Raw genomic sequence first — 26,265 nt, forward strand, 5'->3', positions numbered from 1 at the left:
GTGTAACCTTTGGAAGTGAGGCTGACTTAGTAGGACTTCTCTTGCCAGGAGGGGCCACAGCGGAAGAGTGGCTAGGTCCTGAAGATCCGCGAACCACTCCCTCTCGGCCACCAGGGCGCTACCAAAGTCATCTTTGTGGAACTCGATTGTCTTAGCCTGTTGAGTACTTGCCTGATGATCCCGAAGGGGGGAAAGGTGTAAACGTCGAGGCCGTCCCACGAGTGCTGGAAGGCGTCTTCGAACGCTGCTGTCAGGTCTGGTACCAGGGAGCAGTGCGTTGAGTCTTGTGGCGAACATGTCTATCACGGGGAGCCCCAACGTTGGAGAACTTCCTGTGCCACCTGCGGGTGAAGAGACCATTCTGACCCTACCACCTGACCTGTCCTGCTGAGGCCGTCTGCCAGGACGTTTTTCTTTCCCGGAATGAACCTGGCTGTTAGCAGGATGTGGCTTCTTTTGGTCCATTCCAGGATCTGAGCCATGAGGTCGCACAGTTCCCTTGGCCTTAGGCCTCCCTGCTTTTTGATGTACACCACCACTGTGGCGTTGTCGCACGAGTGCCACCGAGTTTTCCCGGAGGAGACAGGCGAATATGGCTAGGGCCTTTTGTACCGCCATGAGCTCTAGAAGATTGATGTGCCGGGTCCTTTCCTCCACTGACCATTTCCACTCTGCTGTTTCTTCGAGGAGATGAGCTCCCCACCACTCCTTCAATGCATCCGTGAAGAGCAGCATCTCCGGAGGAACGTGTCCTTGGAGGACAGGGACACCTTGACTATCTTCTGTGGGGACTCCTCCGCTGATCAGAGATGCTTCAGATTCCAATGGTTTGGTCTTAGCTTGAGCCTGCTTTGTGGGACCAATTTCCCCGAGACCAGGTGACCCACTAGTCTCTGCCAATCCTTGGCACTCACTGGAGTGCCCGCTAGAAATGGGCAAATCACTTGGTCTAGGTTGTCCAACCTCTCCTGGGATGGTAAGGCACTTGTCAGCTGGGAGACTAGGACCATCCCCAGGTACGTCATCCTGGTGATAGGGACTAACTGGGACTCCTCGAGGTTGATCGTAATCCCGAGCTCCTTGCAGAACTGCAGCAGAAGTTCACCTTGCTTCTTTAAGACTGCCTCTGAGTCTGAAAGCAGCAACCAGTCGTCGAGGTACCTGATCAGCCTGATGCCCTGTTTGTGCGCCCAGACTGAGACCAGGGCGAACACCCTGGTGAACACCTGTGGAGCCGTTGACAGGCCGAAGCAGAGGGTCTTGAACTGAAGTGTCTGAGAACCGCACCTTACTCTGAGGAACTTCTTGCTGGAGGGGTGTACGGGGATCTGAAAATAAGCATCCTTGAGATCCAGGGACATCATGAAATCTCCTCCTCTCAAGGCTGCCAGCACCAACACTGGCGTGTCCATCTTGAAGGGGGTCTTCTTGTTGAACTTGTTCAACGCCGAGAGGTCGATGACTGGCCTCCAACCTCCCGCCGCTTTCTCCACCAGGAAGAGCCTGCTGTAGAAACCCGGAGACGGCTCGTGAACGGGCTGAAGGGCTCTCTTGCTCAACATGGCTTCCACTTCTGCTTGCAGGGCTGTTCTCTTCTCTGTGTCTTTGGGCGCCAACCACTCCGCCCGATGTTCGGAGATCAACGGGGGCAGTTCCGACAGGAAGGGAATCCTGTATCCCTCCCTGAGGACTGTCACCGTACACGGATCCGCTCCGTTGTCCCACCATGCTTGCCAATACTGTTTGAGGCATCCCCTCACCTGAGGCGTGGAAAGGTGTAGGGGGCCTCCCTCCCCATCTCCTCCTAGGGAGACGGTTGGAGCGGCCTCTCCTTGGTCCTGAGTACTTAGGCCTAAAGCCTGAGGTTGGGTACCACTCCTCCTGGATTGGGCCATTGGTGCCACGAAGAGGAGGAGGCCTCCTGCCTAGCCGGATTTGTAGGCGGGTAGGCCCCATCTGTTGACGTCCTTCTAATAGGGGGCCGCCTTGTCACTTGTTGCCTGGGTTCGACCGTACTCTTCATCTTCCCAACCCTCTCTACTGTCTCCGCTACTGCCTGAAGAGGGAACACGGTCTCGCACCAGGCAGGGGAGTTCCTCAAGAATCGTTTCCCTCTCGGGGAGCCTACGGGGCAACCTGTTCAACACCGTGTCCCTTCTCCTCAGGACCCAGTTGGCTGTCTGGGTAAGGGACTAAAAGGTGAGGAACTTCATTGCCTTGCCCCTCGAGCATATAGTTCCTGCAACAGAGCCTGATTTTCTGGCACCAACAGGACCTGCTAGGGTGTACACCCACCAGTCCAGCCAAGAGGTTACGTTTGCAATGTCTTGCGAGGTGTCTTACATCATGGCAGCCTCCGCTTGCGAGAAGACCACTGGTGTGTTCAGGCTCCGTTCGTCGGTGTTGCCCAGGTTCAGAGTAGCTACCGCCTCTTCCAGTGTGTGGGGCCCTGAGTGTTGTCCGTCTGGCACACAGAATTTCTTCTGGGTTCTAAGGCCCGGCAGCAGCTTGAAGGAACCCTGTGCTCTCAACGAATTCTTTGGGCCCGACACGAAACAGTCTACGTATTCCATCCCCAGGGCAATGTCGGGTGCTAAAGGTAGGGTCAGGGATGGTTTCTGCTGGACAGGGGTGTCAACCATCCTGCCCAGACCTGGCAGTCGAGCTTGTTCATACGTGGGCTGAGGCTCGTCCAACCTATGGTGGTGCCGAATAAGGGTCAGTACTTTCCGGTACGACGATACTTCGTCCGGAGAACACTCGCCTGTGCCTAACAACTCATCCACTATCTGCACCTCCGTGTCGGAAGCTTCATCGGACATGGAGGGATCCGTGGGAGCGGAGGCATCCCTCCCCTCCTGGCGGGTTGGAGCGGATGCCTCCGTCGCGGGTAGAGCCGCCGGGCCGGGGGTAGCCGTCATGGGTCTACCCCCTGCTGGGGAAACCCGGATGGCGCTGTTCGATGGTCGTGGCAGCAGCATAGTCCGAAACTTGGCCGGAGCCGCTACGACGAAATGGCTGGGAGCCGAGCCGCTTGGTCTCACCCGCGGAAGGTCACGTCGCATGGGTGGAGCCGCTGACTTGCTGGGAAGGGGCAACTGGAAGTGTGCCAACGGATGCACCCGGCGAGCGGGCGGAGCTGAAGAAACACTGGGCAAGGGTACGGAAGCGGCTCCAGCAGCTGTCTTACTCTACTCACGACGGTGACGAACCACTGTAATATACCTCCTCCTCGAGGACTTCAACCTCTTCTTGGCCGGGCTGACGTGGGAGCTAACTCTCCTCCTCCTGGACCTCTTCCTCTTCCTCCTGGAGTCCCGGTCGTTAGAGCTTTCCGATGAGAAAGAACTGTAGGAAGCGTAGATGTCCGAGGTAAAGGAACTGTCCGAGTCGTCTGTCTCGATCACAAGTTTTCTAGGGGTCCTTGGTCTGGATACCGGGGTAGAGGGCTCCATGAAGTCCGGCGGAAGCGTAGCTGAGGGGATAGCTGAGGGCGCCGGGGGTGAGGGGATAGCAGGCCGAGAAGTGAACCATCCCTCGAACTCTTCTTCTTGCCTCATGGGGGACCTGAAGGGCATCCTAGGCGCTGTCCACACAAAGGAGTCGGGGTCCGAAGAACACGTGGGCCGCCTTTTTTGTCCCGACCATCCCCGGAACCCGCTGAACCTGAAAAGCACTGCCACGGTGTGGGGGTAGGCGTTGTTTCGGGCTTCCCCCACACCGGGTCTTCACTTGAGACGGGTCCTGCGGGCACCAGGCCTTCTTCTACCATACACACTTCCGCCACACTGGCAGACCCCCCACTTGTCTGCATAGAACCTTTCACAACAGATTCCCCGACATCAGACTCATGGGGAATGGCAATGGGCCGTTTCCCCGCAACGGACTTACTTCGTCCAATACTCTGGGTAGGGGAAGGTGAAGGAGAACCTCTCTCCGACGGTGCTGAGGGTGAAGTTCACGGCGAGGTAAGGCTCGTCTTCTTGGGTGATCTCTTGGGCGCCTTCTTCTTTTTCTTGGCGAACAATGTCCACTGCAGTTCAGGCCAGGACTCGCACTCCGGGCATGTGGAGGTAGGGGAGCACTTATTCCCCCGACACGAGGAGCACAGCGAGTGCGGGTCGACCTCTGGCCTAGAAAGCCAGGCTCCACAAGACTTACCAGCTTGGGGCCCGGGACAGCGACGCTGGGATTCCATAACGATGGAAAACGAACACGCAAGCAACACAAGAATACAAGGGAAAGGTGAGGAACACAACGGGAACACGTGGTGCACAGAGGATAAGGAACACAAGGGAACATGTGGGACACAAAGGATGGGGAACACAAAGGAACACAAGTTGATCGGACGGGATAAGTGAGAGAGAGCGGCGAGATGTTATCTACGCCGCGACCAGACGCTTACTGACGATCCTAACAGCGCATCCTCACGCGCTGACCCCGGGTCGCCCCAGGGTGAGTATCCCTCGCCCTGGAGCACACCGACAAGATAACGGAGAGAGGGGGAACTACGCAAAATTCTTGGTCGGGTAATGAGGAGATCCCAGATCCTCCTAAGAAAGTAGTCGAGGTAAGTACTCCGTGTTGGAACAACTATAAAATACACAAATAATTTTAATTAATATTAAATTTTGCTAAATTTTTTTAGCTAAGCCACTGGACATTTGTAAATGTTGAATAATCCCTTTTCCGTACACGGAAGTCCTGACAAGTAGTTCATAGACACAAAGCTCACTTGACAAATTTTTAAGGAACAAGGAATCATTATCTATGGAAATTTCTGCATTCTACTTGACCAGGTTCAAGAACCATCCTTGACCAAAATAAATTCCAGGGCCCTAAGGATGATTGCATTCAATTCTTTGGCTACAACAGTGAATATAGTGAAAATGTGGAAAATAAATTTCACTCTATGTATTCTATGTACAAGATATCTAAATAAATCTGATGTGTAGTGTCACTGAAATAAAACAGTTATAATGTATAAATTATTTGTCTTCCAGTAAATATGTTAACCCTTTTTCCTGCCAATTCCATTTTGGGTTACAAGTGAAATAGTCAGCAGTAAAATGATTAGACTGTAATTATACAAATCAATGACTAAGTAATGTACATTCAACTAGAGGTGGAAAATGTTGCATGATTATTTTTAACTGTTTAAATGTATTTCAAAATGTTTAACATAAATGTCAAATTTCACTACTCAAGCATGGAAGTTACATATAAAATGAAGTACAGTATTCATCACTCCTTTCTGAAATAAAAATAAATACTCCATTAGAGAGAGGAGAGAGAGAGAAATACCACCATAATATACAACTAAAACTTGCAACTTTTAATTTAATAACAAAGTATTTTTTGGTTACTTAAACCAAAATAAAGAAAAAGCCATTTTATTCAACAATGCTTTGCCAAAACAAACTTCTAAAAAAAAGACATTTTATCAACACTTCATCATGCTTGAGAGCATTTTCAACTTCACTATCACAGGTTCATTTCCTTTTCATACCCTTATAGTAAATCACATTACACACTTAATTTTGGATAATGTCACTGCTTTTGCAAGTTTCCAAAAATGCTCATAGAAGAAATATCAGTAAATTTAATGTAAATATCTCAAATCTTGACTGAATGATTTATAGGTAAGGAAACTCACAAAACTGCAATTGTATCTTACCATACAAAAAATTGCAGGAATGCCATACTAAAACCATGTTTGTTGTGGATAGGAAAAAAAGGGAGGATTATACAGTTGCAAATATATAAAATGACTACTTGAAGAAAAGAACTACGTAATGTGCTGTCACATCCTGCCATAATCATTGAATTATTCCCCAAACCTGGATAACTGGAAATATTATAGAAAAAATATAATCTGTAACAGTTTTAAATAACTAAGTACTGCAATCCTAAATCAGTACATCTCTTGTAATGCACACTATATTTATAAAACTCATCAATGCACTTTTTTAGATATCTAAAATACTTTAACCTATGTCTACTTTTTTTCTTTTATAAAAATCATATGAAAAAAAAAAATTCTGTACATCTGCTTTTACATGTCAAAATAAAACCAGAAATGGAAAAGTTGTGAATCAACTGCATACTGTCTTTATAATTACATCTATAAAGACCTTCCATTTACAATTTGGGATCATAGTATGACACATAAGATGAGGGAAATCTCTAACATTAAAAGGCTTCAATCAAATTCTGCATTTCCAAAATGACAAATCAACAAATTGTATAAAACTAATGTACCTTAAATACAACTGGCTTTTCAAGGGTAAGAAACCAGAAACCAAATTCTTGTCATTATTTGACAGGCAACGGCAGACTATTCATCAGCATCTTTAAAGACTGACCAATACTCATGTATACTTTTCAAAATACTAAAATAAATTCCGATAGAATTAAATTAAATATAATATTGCACGGACCATGTTTGTATATATTTTTTTTTAAATGTGATGAAACTTTTTTTTAAAGTATTTACAAAATATGACAGATAATTAAGATTTATAAAATAAAGTTTTTGATTTCACAGTAATCTAAGAATTTCTATTATTGAATGGAGTTTTGAGTTCTGGACAGCTATTCAGTTGAAAATGTTAGGCAATAATGAATGTTATTGTTATTATATAAATTAGCTATACAGTACCAAACACTTAAAATTCTTACTTGGTAGGACCGAAGGATTATTTTGTTCGTTGTCAGTATTTCTTGATTATTCATTTTCAAAATGAAATGGTTGGTTTTCAGATATCCAGAATAAAGGAAAAGTCAAAAGTTACCATTACTGACTGATGTGCGATACCACCCAAACCTTTACCTAAAGCAGAAGTAAACTTATCTTACAGATGTCCCAATAGTTGGCACATTTCGACTTTGCCTAAATATTTGAAAGGATTAGGAGTCAGATTGAACTTTGCACCTCCCCTTTCAATGGTAGCCAGAGGATTTAAGGGCTTAAATCTTCAGTGATGGACATAATATAGTGAGGCTCTAAAATTCCATCTTGGAAGGAAGGAATCAATCAGATTAGCAGACCAATTTCACCGTAATGATGAATCCATTACTGATTTATTAGGATAAGGAATTGATATACTGTAGATGTTTTTAAATGAAATATAAGTACAATATAGTACAGGTATTGCATTTATCCATTTTAAAGAAAAAAATGTCAGTACTTTGAATGTGATCATTTTTTCTAATGACAGCTTTTATCATTTCCTAATCATATTAATATTTTTCATCATACCTTTGCTATAAAGAACTGAATAACCTTCCCAAGCACTGACCACATGCCTAAAATGAGACAAATTTTTTCTGCAGTTACCCTAGAACTTAAGTTACCTGCAAGGACAGGGTGAACGTAGCTTTTGAAACGACATGCATCTGGATTCATATTGCACAAAATATTACAAATTTTTCCCGCAGTGCTTAACAATGGACATACCATTTTACTCCAAGGCATAACTTACTAACATTCAAGAATATTGACAATACTGTCAAGGTAGTTTTAGGAGTTTTATTTCTCATAAGATGTCCTGTATGATTCCTTGTAAAAAGTTCCTCATTAGTAACAGAGATAAGGGGCAGGGCAATGCTCATAAACCGACCATAAGTACATATGGTCAGCAGCCAAACCACGACCAGGAGCAACCAGGCCATGGTTGCTAATGATTCAGCTGGTAGGCAATATAATTGCAGACACAACTGGAAACTATCAGGCTTGAAGTTCTAACATGCAGAATGCAAGACAGGATCTTTTCTAACAAGCTACCACAAGGACTTCTTTTTCTTTGACTAAAGCTTTTCCCGCTTTGCATGGTCATTATTTCTTGAAGCCCTTTCCAATTTCTTCTGTCTCCAATGTCCTCCGCTGTAAGATCTTTCTCCTCCATATCTGCTGTCACACATTCCATCCCCATCCTCCTCCTCCTACGTGGAACATCATCTCCAACAACCTCCTCCCAATATGGAACTTCCATTTCCAACAACCTCCTCCCAACATACTCCTGGTCTCTCCTCATTACATGCCCAAACCAGTGGTCTCTTTTCATGGATTTTCTTTGAAACCTCTGTAAACTTAGTTGTTCCCCTTACCAAATCATTCCTAGCCTTATCCAGTCTCATGATACCAGCCATCCATCTTAGCATTCTCATCTCTGCAACATTCATCTTCTTCCCAAAGATCTTTTTCATGGGCAAGGTCTCTACACCATGTCATGGCAGGTCTCACTACACTACACTTCCAATTATTCCATCCAGCTTGAATTCTACTGTTTACTTCCTTTTAGAGCTCAGCTGTTTCCTCCACATAAGACCCTAAGTACTTGAATTTTTCTGTCGTCTTTACTACTTCTCCCAGCAAATGTATGTCCTTCAATTGGTTCTACGGGTTGTTCTACTGATCTTTAGCCCTCTGGTCTCCAATTCCTCTCTCCAGCTTCCCCTCCAATCCTTCTCTGGTTTCATCACACAGAACTATATCATCTGCAAACAGCATAGTCCATGGTGACTGTTCCCTCACTCTTTAAGTAAGGGATTAATGACAACCACTGGTGCAACCCAACACCTACTTCAAATGTCTCGGTCAAATCAACACTCGTTCTTATTTGTGTGCCTGCTCCTTCATACATATCTCTGATCAGTATAACACATTTCTCTGGTGTTCCCCTCTCTCTCGGACATCTCCATATCTCCTGCCGTGGAACTCTATCATAAGCCTTCTCTAAGTCAATTAATACTACAGTATATGTAATTCCTTTTGGCCTCTATATTTTTCCAGCAACTGCCTTAGTGCAAACATTGCATCCGTTGTGCTTCTGCCTAGCATAAATCCATACTGCTCTTCTCCAATCTCGGTCTCTTCCCTTATCCTATGCTCTATAATCCTTTCCCAAAGCTTCATAGTATGTGAGAGAAGTTTGATTGCTCTATAATTATTAAAATTTTGTACATCCCCTTTTTCTTTGAATATAGGTATTAGAAAGCTATTCCTCCACATTCTGGGCATCTTTTCTTTCCGGTGTATCTTTTTCATCAGATCCCACAGCATATCCACTCCAAATTCCCCCAAGCATTTCCAGACTTCCACTGGGATCTCATCAGGTCCCTTAGCTTTTCCATTTTTCATCTTGGAGAGGGCAACCGTAATTTCTTCTCTATCTAGGGTACAACAAGAATGAAATATCAAAACTTAATTTGCAAGGTTTTGACTAATTTACGTTATGAATTTGTGCAAAAATGTCTTACTTGTTATTGAAATCAAGATTACACCTTAAAAGATACTTAAAATGTTGCAGTATATCTATGGGAAGATCAAGTTAAACAAAGTACCTACCAGCCATCATAGGAGCAGCAATATGTGAGCAAGTCTAAGATTGAATATACTGTCTTAATTCTTTTCTTAGATACAGTAGTCACAATTTCTCAAAGGCTTCAAACTTAACTGACAGTTACATTTTAGGTGGTCAATTTCAAAGTAAATTTTATTGTTGTGAACCATAGAATCTATATACTGTATATATCTTTTAAAGCTAATGACAGTTCACTGTTACTGCTGACAACATTTAGTCCCTGAAGAGATGTCAAGTGATATAAATATTCACTGTGGGAACCTGAAACCTGAGAAAAACCAAGATAATCTATATACTGTAGATAAGAAAAATGTCAAATCCTATCTCTAACTTGAGGGGCTTCTGGTTCACGAATTATTCAGATGCAGACTGCTGTAAAGTAAAAAAAAAAAAAAAAAAAAAAAAAAAAAATACTCCACAAAAAAACTAATAGAAATTATCATGAAATATAGCTCATGTCCATTTTTCAAGATTGACTATACAGTGTGTTCAGCTTTTGTTGTCTATGAACATAAAAAGAAAAAATGCATTCTACAATTACATTTATGGAGACTGAATATTCCCTATTTATAATGTAAAGCTGTGTTCTCAAGCTTGCATTACTAAATTTAATTAATACAGGAGGTCTAAGTGCATATGAGGGGTATCAAAATAAAATTTGTATTAAAGTTCAACATACTTTTGAATTTGATAGTTAACCCTCAAACTTGTTTTACTTAAGAAAACTTTTTTAACAAAGAATTGCTCTGGGTACAATCCTGTCAAATCTATGGAAAAAGCTCAAGTCGAACAATTGATTATTTTTTCTGAAGTAGTAGCAACGAAAGGAATACCTGAGAACGGACAGGCACGATGGGAGGTTTAAATCTGCGTAATAAGGGAGTACAGAATTCTATTTTCAAGTACAGTACTTATGTTTACCTATTAACAACTGGGCCACTCACCTGTAAAATATTCTGGTCATAAATACATTTAAAATTCACTTCTTGTCATGATAGCTCTCACAGATGTGCATTTCTAAAATAAACAAACAATCCCTACACATTACTCAAACACTAAACCTTTAAAGCTTAAGTAATGACAAGGTGTAATCAGGGTATTTTTGTAGATGATTAAACACAATTTTTATAAAAATAACCATTTGAACTAAGCATTTATACATATATAAAAAAAAAACTTTCCCTCAATCTTGAACATTTGTTGCCTATGATTTAAGGATTCCTCTTGATACTTCATTTCCTTGGATACTTATACACATATGGCATGTGTGACAGCACAGAGTGGAGTTTAGCAAACAATTTCTCTCATATAACTGATAAACTATCATAATTTATTGACATGGAATTATGAGCAAATTACAATGCTGCATAAGACATGATACTGTCTACAAAATCACTATCCATGATATTAGTGGCATTAACCAAGTCTTCACTTATCACTGGTGGTTAAAATATTTACCTGGAAGATACAATAATACAGATTTCAAGGGAAACATATAAAATAAAACTGATATTCTAAACACTGGTGACTAGGTATAAATATTTTCACTAATAGGTCTGCAACTTATAACGACATAATGCCTTCTGATAGCACCAACCAACACAGTTTCACTAGTTAAACAACTGTATTTTTTATTCTCATACGTTTGTCTAGTTTGTCTAACAATATCTTGAAAGAGCCAACAGTTACTATGGCCAAAGATCTGACATCTTACATTTGTCTGGATGCATTCGCTTCATATGATTTTGTAAAAGAAACTTTCTAGTAAAAGCAGTTGGACAAACTTTACATTGGAAAGGTCTTTCACCAGTGTGTAAAATCACATGACGCTTAAGATCTGTAGACCAACCAAACCTGCGATTACAAAAGCAACAAACGTATCTTCGGGCTTCATACTTCACTATGTCCAACTTATCTTTCTTTCCCCGACCTTTCAATTCCAATTTATCTGTAGCTTTATCATTTTCTACTGACGTTATGGAAACACTTGACTGACTAAGAGCATTAGCATGATTTGACAACTCTAAGTGTTCATCTTCCATGGTAACAGCACACAAACTGAGAGGGTCCATTAAGTCCTCTTCAATCTCTTCCTTGATGTCTGCAATTACCATACTTTCATTACCCTCGTCATCAGATAAACTATCATCTTTTGCCTCTTCCTCCTCATCCACGTTGGTTTCTTTTCCTCTACTATTTACTATGCTAAGGGGTTTAAATTCCACACCATTAAGGTTTTTAAAAGCATCAGGTATTTTTAGTTTTGGTATGTTCAAAGTACTTGACTCTTTTGACTGTAATAAGTACAATTTAACCACCTGGGAACCAGCAGTTGTGGTTGTAGTTGTGCAACTTGTGGTAGGTGTACTAGAAACAGATGATTTATTTTTTAGCAATGACAATCTTTTACTCAAATCTACCTGAGGTACAATGGTTAATATGTCGGGATTCTTGACGGTGTCTCTAAGAGAACTATGACTCTTTCCTCCATCAACTTGGGGTAATATTGTCAAGTTATTTAGAGAAGGGTTGGTAATGGGATGAATGGTGGTTGTGTTCGTTGTGGTGGTGGTTGTATCTAGTGTGGTGGGTAGAGAGGAAACTATTCTCAAAGCAAGATTAGAATTGATCATTACTAAACCATCTTTCTCTACAACCCCATCAAGAGAATTAGAAACTTTTGTAGGAGGAAGCTGTGACGGCGCAATCATTCGCATTGACTTGGGATTACCTTTGGATCCCTGATGGGTGTGACTGGCAGTGGGGATGTTATCCATTGGTATCAGTGTGATGTGATTTGCTGCAGAAGTGGTCTTATCATTAGTTGTACCTGGAAGAGACAACCCTAACTGAGAGGATGATGCCAAGTGATTACTTGACAGCAAAGACTGTGATGATAAGAGAGATGGAGTAGAAACAACTGGCTGAGATGAGATAATTGACTGTGATGGCATCAAACTTCCTGATGATGACAAAGGCTGTATATGGACCTGAGAACTGGAATTCGGTATCATTGTTATCTTGGGAATTATTGGTGGCTGTGGAGTTACAGTCACCAAATCCAAGGGAGAATTTGGCTGCAAGGAAACCTGAGGTGGGGGTGAACTACTTTGCCTGATCAAATTAGAATGGTGACTGGCTTGTAAAGAACGCCTTATTGGCAGTTTTTTATTTGGTAATTTTGGAAGAATATTGACAAACTTATCCATTTTTACAGATGGCGGGACTTGAAATTTGCGTTTGAGTCTTGGTATGGGAATCTTTAAAATAACATCTACATTACTTCCTGAACTATCGTCCTGTCTTGGAAACTGCAATGGAGGGGTCTGGTCCTTTTCCAAATATCTCTCAATGCTTGGGCTATTATCACAAGATGATGATGATGATGAAAAGTGACATACAGATGCTGTTGATGTAATATGGGCCACTGAGGTTGCTGAAGAAGATACTAAAGGAGGCACAATATCGTGGGTACCTAATCCACCCAAAACCTTTTCTACATCACTTACTTTTTCTAGTTCTTGCATATGCAATGATTTTTCTGCTTTTTCAAGCAACTCTTGTGCCTGAGACAGGAAACGAGTTGTCGAAGCCTTGTCCCATGGCACCAGGAGATCTTGCAATAAAATTGGAGGCAAAGACATATCTTGTGATCTAGCTCCATGCAGCCCAAAATGCCAAAAAAGGGATCGCACTGTGCAAAACTGCATTGGGCACTCCGGACACTTGAGAGGAGTTTTGATGGCTGAAAGGCATAAGAACCCATTAATACTTATTTTTTTAACTCTACACTAAAAATGCTGGAGAAAAATATCTTACTTTATAATAAGGAAACTTGGAACTTTTCTTTCATTAAAACCCTACGCATCATTCACTTTACAACATTCATGTACTCTTATAGATACCCAGAAATTTTAGTCTTACCAAACTCCTATGTCAAGATTAAGAACTCTCACTATGCATACTTTTGTCTTGCTTACTGGCTGTCTCTGATTTGTCCTCACATTTTGTAGGGCTTGAGTCACTCAATTACCAAGGATCCCAATTTCACAACATGAGCACTATGGCAACCAATCTTTAGGGTTTACTCTTGCATCACTGATTACAAGCTGGTGAGGGTCAACTTCAAACTTCACTTTTACATTCAACTTGAAATTGTAATCCTGGATGTACCACTTGAATTTAAGCCATGTAGCCCACTGCTGGGACCAGGATGATCATTCAGTGTTAAGAAACAGCATGGAAGGAAACTTGGCAGTTGGGCATCAAGACAGAGGAAAGGAAGTGGGAATGGTAAAATAGCCGACAGAAATCAGGTGCTGCTAGAAGTCCCTTAAAAAAGGTTTGTAGTGCACCATGTTAGATGTTCTGATGCCACAAACTCATTATTATTATTCTTATTACCAGCCAAGTTACAACCCTAGTTGAAAAAGCAAGATACTATAAGCCCAAAGGCTCCAACACAGAAAAATAACCAAGTGAAGAAAGGAAACAAGGAAATAAATAAAACACAAGTAATGAACAATTATAATAAGATATTCTAAAGAACAGTAACAACATTAAAATAGAGCTTTCATACATAAACTATAAAAAATAAAAAAAAAAGAACAAGAGGAAGAGATATAAGATAGAATAGTCCATGAGTGTACCGTCAAGCAATAGAACTCTACCTCAAGACAGTAGAAGACCATGGTACAGAGGATATGGCAATTTCAAAGACTAGAGAACAATGGTTTGATTTTGGAGTGTCCTTTTCATAGAAAGAGATATAACTCACAAACCTGGATGTTATCCCATTTGGTTTAATTGTTACAGCAGGTCAATTGTTTTATAAGGAAGGAGGGGAATGAATGCTTGTTTATTCCACTAGTCTCTGTATACTCCTGGCAAAGACTTGGGATGTGGCCGCATAGGATACTGGTCTACTTGTCTCTTTGTTGTAGGTGCATATTTATATTGACAAAGAAACCCATTACAAAATAAAATTTTTTACTTTTACCATTACTGCGGTAGCATTAACCCCAATTCCAAAAGCTTGCCTCCCTTTGTTTCCATAAAGAAGGAAGAAAATACCAGACGTATCAATGAGCAGAATGGACTACACACACACACAGGGAGAGTATTCTAGATCTTGACAAATTTGAGGCTAGTGCTACTGAAATTTTCAAAACCATAGAAATGAAGAAATACACTATGTAACAGCAATTTGCGTAATAAAGACAGCATTATTATTATTAAACATTACGTAAACAGGAAAATCACAAATTTTAAGTAATTTGTATTTTTCCTAACAGTACTTACCTCGAACTACTTTCTTAGGAGTATCTGGGATCTCCTCCCAACCGACCAGAGTTTTGTGTAGTTTACCCTACTCCCGTTTTCTGTGAGGGTTAACCTCAGGCGGAGTGATATGCGCCGAGGCTAACCCTGTGTCAGGGAGCATGCTTTCTCAGGTCTCGACCTCCAGTAAGTTCTTGGTAGCTTAGGTTCTTAAGAGGTCCAGTAAGGCACTCGGGGAAGGAAGGGTGGGCCATTACCCAAAAGTAGTTCGAGGTAAGTACTGTTAGGAAAAATACAAATTACTTAAAATTTGTAATTTGTTCCAACACGGAGTACTGTACTTACCTCGAACTACTTTCTTAGGAGACTTACACTTTAGGAGGTGGGAGTGGCCTTCCAGACCTAGAGACCGAGCTAAGCATGATCAGGGGAACCTAGATAGGAGGCTAGGTTCTGTTACCATTCATGAAACACGGGAAATAGGGAAAAACATACACAAAAAGCTCTATCTTAGTGTCTAAGTAACTCACCTCTGCAAGAATTCCTAGGAGACATGGCCTTCCGATGATTGCGTGTCTTGAAACAGGCTCAGGGGGACTACCCGAGTACATCTTCGAGCGGAAAAAGGGGAAGGAAGAACAAGGGGGTTAAGGAACGAACCTGTGTCTCTTGGTCTTACCATCTGCGGTTATTTCTGGGGCTATGTCGTCAAACCGTTTGGAGCGCGGAGATGACGGTTCCTCTTGAGAATCTGTCCAGGGGCTTCCTCGAATAGTCCTTTAGGTAGTGAGCCGTGAAGGTCGACTGGCTAGACCAAGTGCCAGCTCTCAGGATTTGGCCCACCGCCATATTCTTCTCGAATGCTAACGAGGTACTTAGACCCCTAATGTCGTGGGGCCTGGGCTTGCCCGGCAGGGGAATTCCCGTACTGCTGTATGCCCTGATTATCGCCTGCTGCAGCCAGAAGGAGATGGTGTTCTTTGAGATTGGCTTCTTCACTGGGCCTGAGGAGACAAACAGACTTTTGGTATTAGGCCAAAGTTTAGCCGTCCTCTCTAGGTATTTCCTTATTGCCCTGACAGGGCACAGCTTTAAGTCCTTTGGGTTGTCCGAACGGGGAATTGCTGGTATTGAGAAGCCCTCAAACCTGGGATCCCACACGGCTGGATTCTGGGTCTTAGCTACAAAGGATGGTACAAACTTGAAGGATGCCTCTCTCCAACCCTTCGAGTGCGAGACCTCGTAAGACAGTCCATGAATCTCCCCTACTCTTTTTGCTGAGGCCAAAGCAAGCAGGAAAACAGTCTTGAGGGTGAGATCTTTGTCCACGATGCCTTTTAGGGGTTCAAACGGGGGTTCTGATAAAATCTTCAGGACCCTGGCCACATCCCACTGTGGCACCCTAACGGCTTGAGGGGGGCATGCCTGCTCGAAACTCTTGATGAGCATCGAGATATGTCTAGAGGCTCCCAGGTCGATGCCCTTCAGGAGGAAAACTTGACCTAACGCTGCACGGACTCCCTTGATGGCCGGAATAGACATGTTGACCACGTCCCTGAGATAGACCAAGAAGTCCGCAACCTCCGGGATGGAGGCCTTCAGTGGCTTGATGTTCCTGGAGGAGCACCACTTAGTGAAAGTGGCCCACTTTGCTTGGTAGACCGCTGCAGATGAACGTCTCAGGTACCCTGAAATCCTTGCTGCTGTCTTCGACGAATAGCCTTCCTTCCTCAGGAGACGCTCGGTAACCTCCACGGGTGAAGGCGGAGGGACCGAGGGTTCTCGTGGAACCTTTGAAAGTGGGGCTGCCGGAGAAGGTCTGGCCTGTCCAGGAGGGGCTAAGGTGGAAGACACGCTAGTTCATTTAGATCTACGAACCAATCTCTCTCTTCAGGTTGTGGGCCCTCCTTACTCTGTTGAGCACCTGCCTGAGCATCGCGAAGGGAGGGAAGGCGTAGACGTGAGATTGTCCCAAGGGTGCTGGAAGGCGTCCTCTAACGCTGCTTTTGGGTCTGGCACAGGAGAACAAAACACGGGGAGCTGTGCATTCAGTCTTGTCGCAAAGAGATCCATCACTGGCGACCCCCATTTTTGGATGATGAGATTTTGCTACTACTGGGTGTAGGGACCACTCGGCCCCTACTACTTGTCCCATCCTGCTGAGGCCGTCGGCCAGGACGTTCCTTTTTCCTGGAATGAACCTTGCTGAGATCCTGATCTGCTCCGCCTCGGCCCATTCCAGAAGATCCAACGTGAGGTCGCACAACTCCTTCAATTTTAGTCCTCCCTGCTTCTTTATGTAGGCCACCACCGTGGCGTTGTCGCACATCAGTGCCACGGTGTTCCCCCGGAGTAGGTTGACGAACTCTAGGCACGCCCTTCGAATTGCCCTCATTTCTAGGACGTTTATGTGTTGAGCCTTCTCCTCATCCGTCTATTTTCCTCTTGCAGACCTTCCGAGGTGGTGGGCACCCCCACCTCCCTTGGATGTGTCCGTGAACAGGAGCATCTCGGGAGGGTCGTCTGCGAAGGGCATTCTCTTGAGTGTGTTCGATCTGTTGCGCCACCACTCCAGGTCTTCCTTTGTTTCCGGGAGAACAGGAATCACTTTATGGGCGGAGTGCCTCTGGTTCCAGAGCTCCTTCAGATTCCACTGGGCTCCCCTGAGCTTGAGCCTCCCCTGGGGGACCAGTTTTTCCAAAGATACGAGATGTCCTATCAATCTTTGCCAGTCCTTCGCTCTCCTGGGCTGGTCCAAGAGGAAGGGACGGAGGATCTGGTCAAAGTTGTCTAGTCTCTCCGCGGAAGGGAAGGCTCTCGCCAACCGGGAGTCCAAGACCATCCCGAGGTAGGTCATCCTGGTGGAGGATATCAGTTGAGACTTCTCCAGGTTGATGATGATGCCCAGGACATTGCAGAACCGCAGAAACTTCGCGCCTTGCTCCCTCAGTACTTCCCCTGAGGCTGAAAGTAACAACCAGTCGTCCAGGTACCAAATCAGGCGGATGCCCTGTTCGTGTGCCCATACTGAGGCTGTTGTGAAGACCCTTGTGAAGACTTGAGGAGCTGTGGACAGCCCGAAGCAGAGGGTCTTGAACTGCAATGTCTGGGCACCCCATCTTACCCTTAGGTACTTCCTGCTGGAAGGGTGCACTGGGATTTGGAAGTATGCGTCCTTGAGGTCTATGGACATCATAAGTCCCCTTCCCTCAGGGACGCCAGGACCGACTTCGGGGTGTCCATTTTGAAGTCGGTCTTGCACACAAACTTGTTGAGGGCTGAGAGGTCTATGACAAGTCTCCAACCTCCCGCTGCCTTCTCCACCAGGAAGTGTCTGCTGTAGAACCCTGGGCCCGGGTCCCGGACTGGTTCTATCGGCCCTTTTGCCAACATCGCCGAGACTTCCTCTTGCAGAGCTGTCCTCCTTAAGGGGTCCTTTGGAGCCAACCACTCTGCCCGTAGGTCTGGTAATAGGGGTGGAGGGTCCGCTAGGAAGGGTAGCCTGTACCCTTCTTTCAGAACTGTTACGGTCCACGGGTCTGCACAGTGGTCTTTCCATGCTTCCCAAAAATGTCTGAGGCATCCCCCCACCTGAGGCTTGGGCAGGAGTAGGGGGCCTCTATCCCTATCTCCTTCTGGAGGAGCGGCCTGCACGCCCTCTCTTGGCTGCCGCGTAGGATGGTCTAAAGGAGGACGGGGTTGACAATGTTCCCCTACGGGAGGGCTGTGAAGGTTGTAACCAAGCCGTCGCTGGGGCGTCTCTCCTGGGCTGGCTACGCGAGGCCCGAGGCGGAGGAGGAGCATAGGAACCGGTCCTTCTGTGGATGGGTCTTCTCACTGACTGGGGTCTGAGATCACCCACATCTTTCCGTTTCCTGACCCTTTCCATTATTTCTTCCGCTGCCTTCAGGGGGAAAAGGGAATCTTTCCATAGTGGCAGGTTTCTCAGGGCTCTCGCTTCTCTGTTCGGAATCCGTCTGGTAATTTTATTAAGGACTGTATCCCTCCTCCGCAGGATCCAGTTGGCGGCTTGAGCTAGAGACTGGTAGGAGACAAACTTCAAGGCCCTACCTCCCGAGCTAATCAGCTCCTTCAGTAGGGCCTGATTCTCTGGGACCGAGAGGTCATAGGAGGCCTGGACTCCTACAAGGGCGGAGGCCCACCAGTCCAGCCACGAGGACACGTTGACCAAGTCCTTGGCTATCTCCTCCATCATTGTAGCCTCCGACTGCGAGAAACAGATCGGAGCCGACGAGGCCCTATCTTCAGATCCTCCTTGGCCTAACACCTCGAGAGCTGGTTCCACCTTACAGGCACCTGGTCGTTGTCCCTCGGGAAGATAAAATTTGCTCTGTGACCTCAGGCCCTGGAGCACCTTGGAGGAACTTTGGGTCTTGGGAGCCTCTGCATGCGTGGCCACGATCTTATTGACGTGCGCCCTACCCAGCCTAACATCCCTGGCAATCGGAAGTGCTAGGGATGGTCTATGTTGAACAGGGGCCTCTACCAGTCTGTTTAGGCTAGAGTGCCAGGGGTCCTCGGAGGAGGGTTCGGGCTCTTCAATTCTGTGATGGCTCCTGATGAGCCCTATCACTCTCCTGTATGCGGAGACCTCCGCTGTTACGCCCTCTGCGTTGTCCTCCATCTCCTCCATAGGGTGATCTGCTGCTTGTGACAGAGCCCCTCTGGCGGGGGTCTCCGTACGAGGCTCTGGATGAAGGACGGGCATTGCCGTAGCGGCGAGGACCTCCGTCCTAGGTCTCTCCTTCGTCGTGGAGGATCTGGCTTCCGTGGGCTTGCCCGACGAGGGGAGCCGTCTCTCCTTCTCCTGACGGTGATGAGTCACCTTGGAGGATGGGACGAGGCTGCCAGTCCGAAGGGGCGACTCCCTCCGCTGGGCGGATTGAGTCGGAACCTTCGCGGCCTTACGCCTCTCCGATGGGGCTGGAAACGACGTATCCCTCCGTCTGTCGAATCTGCCGCTGGGAGCGTATCTGTCCGGGGTTCTGGATCTGGGTAGCCAACCTGACGAACTCGGAACTGCTGAGAACTCGGGGAGCTTGCTACGCGGGACCAACACCCATTCTTGTCCAGGCGATCTACTTCTCCTAAACTTCCTTCTGGGGGACCTGGAGCGTCTACCCCCGTGGCGAGACCTGGAGCGTGAGCGGGAACGAGAATATCTCCTCCGGGATCTCTCACGTCATCTTCGGGACTTCTTACGGGCCCCGCCCTCCGAGGAACAGGAACTCGTTACGGCTGACGAGTCTGACGATGCATCATAACTCGTCGGCGGGGCAGCCGCGCAAAGTTCAGCAGGAGGAATAACCCGACGACCGGCGGAAGACGAGGGCTGCAGGAAGACGTTTGGTAAGGTAGTCGACGGCGCTGGAGGGGAGCGTGGGCGATCTTCGATGGGGAACCAGGTTCCGAAGCCTTCCTCCATTCTCAAAGGGGACCTGTAGGGTGTTCTCGGAGGTACCCACCCGAGGGAGTCAGATGGGGGCGAGTCGTCCTTCTCAACGGTACCCTCAGCGGTAGAGGTACCTGAAAAACACGCCCAAGAGGCGGGAGAAGATGCAGTAACATTTTTACCCCACATAGGGTCATCTGACGAGACGTGCTCCACAGGTACCAGGGCTCCGTCTACAGAACACACACCCGTCCCTCCCTCAGGCCCCTCACTTGCCTGGAATGACGCCACTACCCCACTATCCTGCAATACAGACTCCTGGGGAAGAGCCGCCGGCTTCTTCCCTGCAACGGACTTACCTCGTCCCCTACTCTGGGTAGGGGAAGGTGGTATGGAGGCTCGCCCTGATGACGCTCCTGGAGACGTAAGGGGAGAGGAGATGCTCGCCTTCTTAGGGGATCTCTTGGTAGCCTTCTTCGTGCCGAAGCGCACCCACTGAACTTCGTTCCACTATTCGCACTCCGGGCACGTGCCTCTACACGACGAACACAAGGAGTGTGGGTCCACTTCCGGTTTCGAAAGAAAAGCACCACACGATTTTCCGGCCATAGGCCCAGGACAACGGTGGGGATGCTCCATTACGCACTAGTAACACACCGTAAGACACATGAACGCAAGGGAAGGAATAAGGGAAGCACAAAGGTACCACGTGGGACCGCGGAGACACAAGGGAAGGATACAAGTACACCACGTGGAGACCACGCGAGACACAAAGGGTCACACTGGGATAAGGAGAGCGTCGAGATGTTACCGCGACGCAACCAGAGAACTTACTGGAGGTCGAGACCTGAGAAAGCATGCTCCCTGACCCAGGGTTAGCCTCAGGGCGCGTATCACTCCGCCTGAGGTTAACCCTCACAGAAAACGGGAGTAGGGTAAACTACACAAAGCTCTGGTCGGTTGGGAGGAGATCCCCGATACTCCTAAGAAAGTAGTTCGAGGTAATTACTCCATGTTGGAACAAATGAAAATTTAAACTATTTCTCCTCACCCCATATCCCTCTCTTTCAATTTTACCTTCTGCCACACCTAGTGAATCTTGGCTAGCATAGATAATAAAGATTCATAGGCAAAGACTATTCTAGAAAGGAAAGACACTGGTGAAGTACTAGATGCAAATATTTTGACATGAAACTACAGTATATATATGACGATGAAACAAAGTAAAATACTTCTGAGCAATTAATTTACCAAAATACAGAGGTTCTTTGTGGAAAGAACAGAGCCTCTTTTGAAGTTTTGTCCAAAATCAAACAATGAATTAGGACAATTATTTAAGAAATTGCAATAGCACTGAAGTAATATTTTTTTAATTCATACCTCAAAATAAGTTCCTATATAACCATCAAAGAAAAATTGTGTACATTCCGCAAGTTACAATGTCATGTGAGAAAAAAAAGAAGTTCCTCTCTTTTACTTCCTATTAAATATGCAAAAATATAATCTGTCCTATCCAATGCTGGCATTCATTGCAGTAGTAGTTTGAGACATAGAGGGTATCTACAACCTTATCTTATAAATTTTTCACTGTATAATTATTTACTTCTGTAAACTGTTATGAAATATAAACATTAATTGACACTACTGCGGCACTACATCAACCACATGAAGCCATACATTTATAAAGTAATTTGTATATTCCAAACTATACAAACTAGTCTTTTAATAGGCATATGCTTTCAGTGAGGCTGGATATAGCAGTTTAAGCCTTAATAAGGTGTCGAGGAACCTCTGCCCATCCGACAGGCCAATGAGGCTACATCTAGCATCCGATCCAGCAAGTAACAGATCGACTGTTGTAACCCCAAAGGGGTAAGAAAGATGAGAGTTAAAGGGCCAGCCTATTAATCTCTCACTCTAGAGTTAGATTGTGACCACTTTCTTAGACCAAGTTGTTTCTTGTTGCTGGAAGGAGCCAGATTTGTTACACAATCTGTTCAGCAACAAGCTAAGGATACTTACTGGTATCCATGGACCTGTGGTTATACTACATTAGGCAATGGACCGAGATGGTTCTGTCATAACCCGACTCGTCTTCAGGAATTGCGCTCCTGACAGTTTGGACAAATCAGAGATGTCTAACTTTGAGTGCTCGAATTTGGGATACTTCATTCGTCTCCTCGCTGGTCGGAGGAGCATGTCTGAAAGTTTGATAAATCCAGAGAGAAACTGTACTGTAATAGGATCTTCTCTCTTATTATTTCCATTGCTGTAGGAAGAGTTGTAGCATCCTCCCAGGATGAGAAGGCTAGTCATCCTGGTCCCCACTAGTCACTTTTTGTAGAGACTAGATAAAGATTGGCTTAAAGTTGTGAATGGCTTGATTCTAGTTTCTGACCATGAACTCCTGAAAAAAGGTGACAGAGATATTCTACCTTTTAGAATGACTTTAGACACATGCCAAGATATGCCGTTTCCTACTTGCTTTGTTAGGGCTATGCTAGTAGAGGATGTCTTGAGGGTCCAAGCCCTATCTGCCACCCATCACTCAGACTGGCGAAGGATTGCCTGATAGACTTGCAAACTGGCGGAGGGTTTCCTGTGGCTTGAGCTCCCAAGAAGCTCCTCATTAGTCTAGACAATTCTCGCATGAGTCTATACCCTAGTCATAGTTGAAAACTTGTATCAAGGGCTGAGCATTACCCTTCACTGCAAAGACTGAGGAGCTTCTTAATGTTTTTTTTTTTTTTTTTTTTACTAGTGTACTTGACCTGTCAAAAATGATGGAAAATATTTATATAGATAAGTACTCACACCGATTCACAAGATTAGTGAGGTTAGGAACCTCAAAAGTCCTCGGCCAGGGTTTTGATGGGTTCTTGTTCTTGGCGATAATGTCAATCCTTAAAGCACAAACCGCTCCATTCTGATTAAAGCCCACTTGTTTTTCAATGGCATGAACTTTGCTGACCCTTTTAGCTGTGGCTAGAGCTACCAGGAAGAGGATTTTCTTCGTTACATCTCTAAGAGAAGCTTGCGAGATGGGTTCGAATCTCTTGGTGCAAAGAAACTTCAGAACCACATCCAGGTTCCAAGATGGGGGACTTAACTGAACCTGCTTCGTTGTCTCAAGACTTCACGAGGTTTTGCAAGTCCTTATTTTGAGACAAATCTAAGCCTCTATGCCTATAGACCGCTGAGAGCATACTTATATACCCTTTGATCGTGGATACTCCCAGTTTAGCATCCTGTCTGAGGTATAACAAAAAATCCGCAATCTGACTCACAGAGGTAGTGGTTGAGGAAACTTCGTGCTGCCTGCACCAAGCTCTAAAAGCCTCCCACTTAGATTGGTAGACCCTTTGTGAAGAGACCCTCCTCGCTCTGGCGATAGCTTTTGCAGATTGCGCCGAAAGTCCTCTCGCTCTGACAAGCTTCTCGATAGTCTGAAGACAGTCAGTTTGAGAGCAAGGGGGTTTTGATGATACCTCTCGAAGTGGGGTTGTTTGAGAAGCTTCGGACATGCAGGAAGGCTTCTTGGGAAGTCGATCAACATGTCCACCACTTCCGTGAACCATTCTCTCGCTGGCCAGAATGGAGCTACTAGGATCATTCGTCCTGAATCGAGGAGAGCAAATTTCCCGACGACCAGATTGATGATCTTGAACAGGGGAAACGCATTTGTGTCCATCCCCGTCCAATCCATCAAAAAGGCATCTACCGCTACTGCCTCCTTGTCCGGGACTAGGGAGCAGTAGTTGGGGATCCTCTTGTTCCGATTTGATGCGAAAAGGTCTATTAGAGGTCTCCCCCACAACTTCCATAGACTCTGACAGACCTGCTGGTTGAGGGTCCATTCTGTGGAAAGAACTTGCCCTTTCCTGCTGAGCATGTCTGCTCTTATATTCCTCTGTCCTTGAACGAATCTTGTCAACAGCTCTATCTTGTTCTCCTTCGACCATAGAAGGAGCTCCTTTGCTGTTTCGAACAGAGACAGAGAATGAGTCCCCCCCTGCTTCCTGATGTAAGCTAGAGCTGTGGTGTTGTCCGAGTTGACCTCCACTATCTTCCCTGACACTGAGTCTTTGAAGGCCTTTAGGCCTAACAGAATGGCCATCAACTCTTTCCTGTTGATGTGCCATCTGATCTGACCCTTTTCCCAAGAGCCTGAGACCTCCTTGCTTTCTAGTGTTGCACCCCATCCTGACTCCGACGCGTCTGAAAACAACACTAGGTCTGGGTTTTTCTTGTAGAGGGAGATCCCTTCCCCTGACAAAGCTGGGTCTAGCCACCACCTCAGATGATCCTTGACCTCTGCTGGAATGGGGAAGGAAAAGGAGTCTTTGTGTGTCTCCCTGTTCCAAAGCTTTGATAGGTAGTGTTGAAGAGGTCTTAGGTGCAGTCTCCCCAAAGAGACAAACTGTTCGAGCGAGGAGAGAGTTCCCAGCAAACTCATCCACTCCTTCGCTGAGCACTTCTGTTTCTTCAGGAATTCTTGGACCTTCTCGAGGCACTTGGTCTGTCTCTCCTGGGAGGGAGAAGGCCGAAAATGAACTGAATTCAGAAGCTTTGATAGGTAGTGTTGAAGAGGTCTTAGGTGCAGTCTCCCCAAAGAGACAAACTGTTCGAGCGAGGAGAGAGTTCCCAGCAAACTCATCCACTCCTTCGCTGAGCACTTCTGTTTCTTCAGGAATTCTTGGACCTTCTCGAGGCACTTGGTCTGTCTCTCCTGGGAGGGAGAAGGCCGAAAATGAACTGAATTCAGAACTATCCCCAAATAGAGAATAGTCTGATTCGGCTTGGTCTGAGATTTCTCTCTGTTGATGGCGAGACCCAGTTCTTGAGCCATCATGAACGTCTTTTGTAGGTCGTCCAGACATTTTTTTTTTCGACCGTGATCGTATCAACCAGTCGTCCAGATAAAAGGATACCCTTATCCCCTCTTGATGCAGCCAGCCTGCCACGTTCGCCATTATCCTGGTGAAGACTTTAGGAGCAGTGCTGAGACCGAAGAAAAGTGCCCTGGAAGCACCTGCCCTGGATAACGAATCTCAGGTATTTCCTCGAAGTTGGATGGATGGGGACGTGAAAATAAGCGACCTGCAGATCGAGACACCATCTAGTCCCCTGGACGTACTGCTGCCAGCACAGACTGAGTCGTCTCCATTGTAAACTTCGTCTTCTCCACGAAGACGTTCAGAGAGCTGACATCCAGGACGGGTCTCCATCCACCCAAGTTCTTGGGTACCCAAAACAGGCGATTGTAAAAGCCTGGGGAGGAAAGGTCCAAAACTGGTTCTATCGCTCCCTTTTCCAGCATCTGATCGACCAGATCCAGAAGAGCCTTTTGTTTCCCAGCATCTGCGTACTGAGCCACTAAGGCTAGAGGAGTATCTGAAAGAGGAGGCTTCTTCAAAAGGGGGATCTTGTATCCTTCCTTGATGACTGAGAGGGACCAAGTGTCCGCCCCTCTTCTCTTCCAAGACTGCCAAAAACGTGGCAGTCTTGCCCCTATCGTTGTCTGGAGGACTTGTACTTCATTTCTTGGAGCGGGGTCTAAACGAACCTCTATTCGTCCTTATTCCTGAGTCCTGTCTTCTTCCTCTGAAGTCGGATCTCGAAGGAGCCCTACCTTGAAAGGGCTGCTGGAATTTTCTCTCTTCCCTCTTCAGAGACGAAGGACCGACTGGCAAAAGGCTTCTGGGCCGCGCGATAAGAGGTCTTGAGTGGCCTTTTGTGCAAGAGAAAGTGTAATATCTCTGACAAGCGCCTCAGGAAAGAGATGTTGCGACAGGGGGGCATAAAGGAGTTCAAGCTTCTGCGCAACAGTCACAGATCTCGAAGCAAAGGAACATAACAGGGCTCTCTTCTTCAAGACTCCTGCTGAAAAAAGGGAAGCCAACTCATTAGCTCCATCTCTCAGAGCTTTATCCACGCATGACATGATACTCGTCAGGTCTTGTGTTCCCTCCAATTGTTCTGTCTTCCTGGCCAGAGTCCCTAGAGACCAGTCCAAAAAACTAAAAACCTCAAAGGTTCTAAAAATCCCTTTGACGAGGTGATCAAGTTCCGATATTGACCACATAATTTTGGCCGAGTTGAAGGCATGCCTTCTGGCAGAGTCCACAAGACCCGAGAAGTCACCCTGGGAGGAGGCAGGCACTCCCAGACCCAGAGGTTCCCCAGTCTCGTATCACATACCAATCT

General features: G+C 45.8%; 1 protein-coding gene across 7 annotated transcripts in view; it reads right to left on the reverse strand.

The window, feature by feature from the left end:
- Positions 1 to 9,745: 9,745 nt before the first annotated feature.
- LOC137622911 (uncharacterized) overlaps positions 9,746 to 26,265 on the reverse strand; it is a 66,068-nt gene continuing 49,548 nt past the window's right edge. For all 7 annotated transcript variants that reach the window (XM_068353470.1, XM_068353466.1, XM_068353469.1 and 4 more), the window contains one exon: positions 9,746 to 13,110. In XM_068353470.1, the coding sequence (XP_068209571.1) occupies positions 11,054 to 13,110 (2,057 nt within the window). In that variant the 3' untranslated portion in view covers positions 9,746 to 11,053. The remainder of the gene's footprint in view (positions 13,111 to 26,265) is intronic.

This window comes from Palaemon carinicauda, chromosome 30 (assembly GCF_036898095.1).
Source record: "Palaemon carinicauda isolate YSFRI2023 chromosome 30, ASM3689809v2, whole genome shotgun sequence".
Classification (NCBI taxonomy): domain Eukaryota; kingdom Metazoa; phylum Arthropoda; class Malacostraca; order Decapoda; family Palaemonidae; genus Palaemon; species Palaemon carinicauda.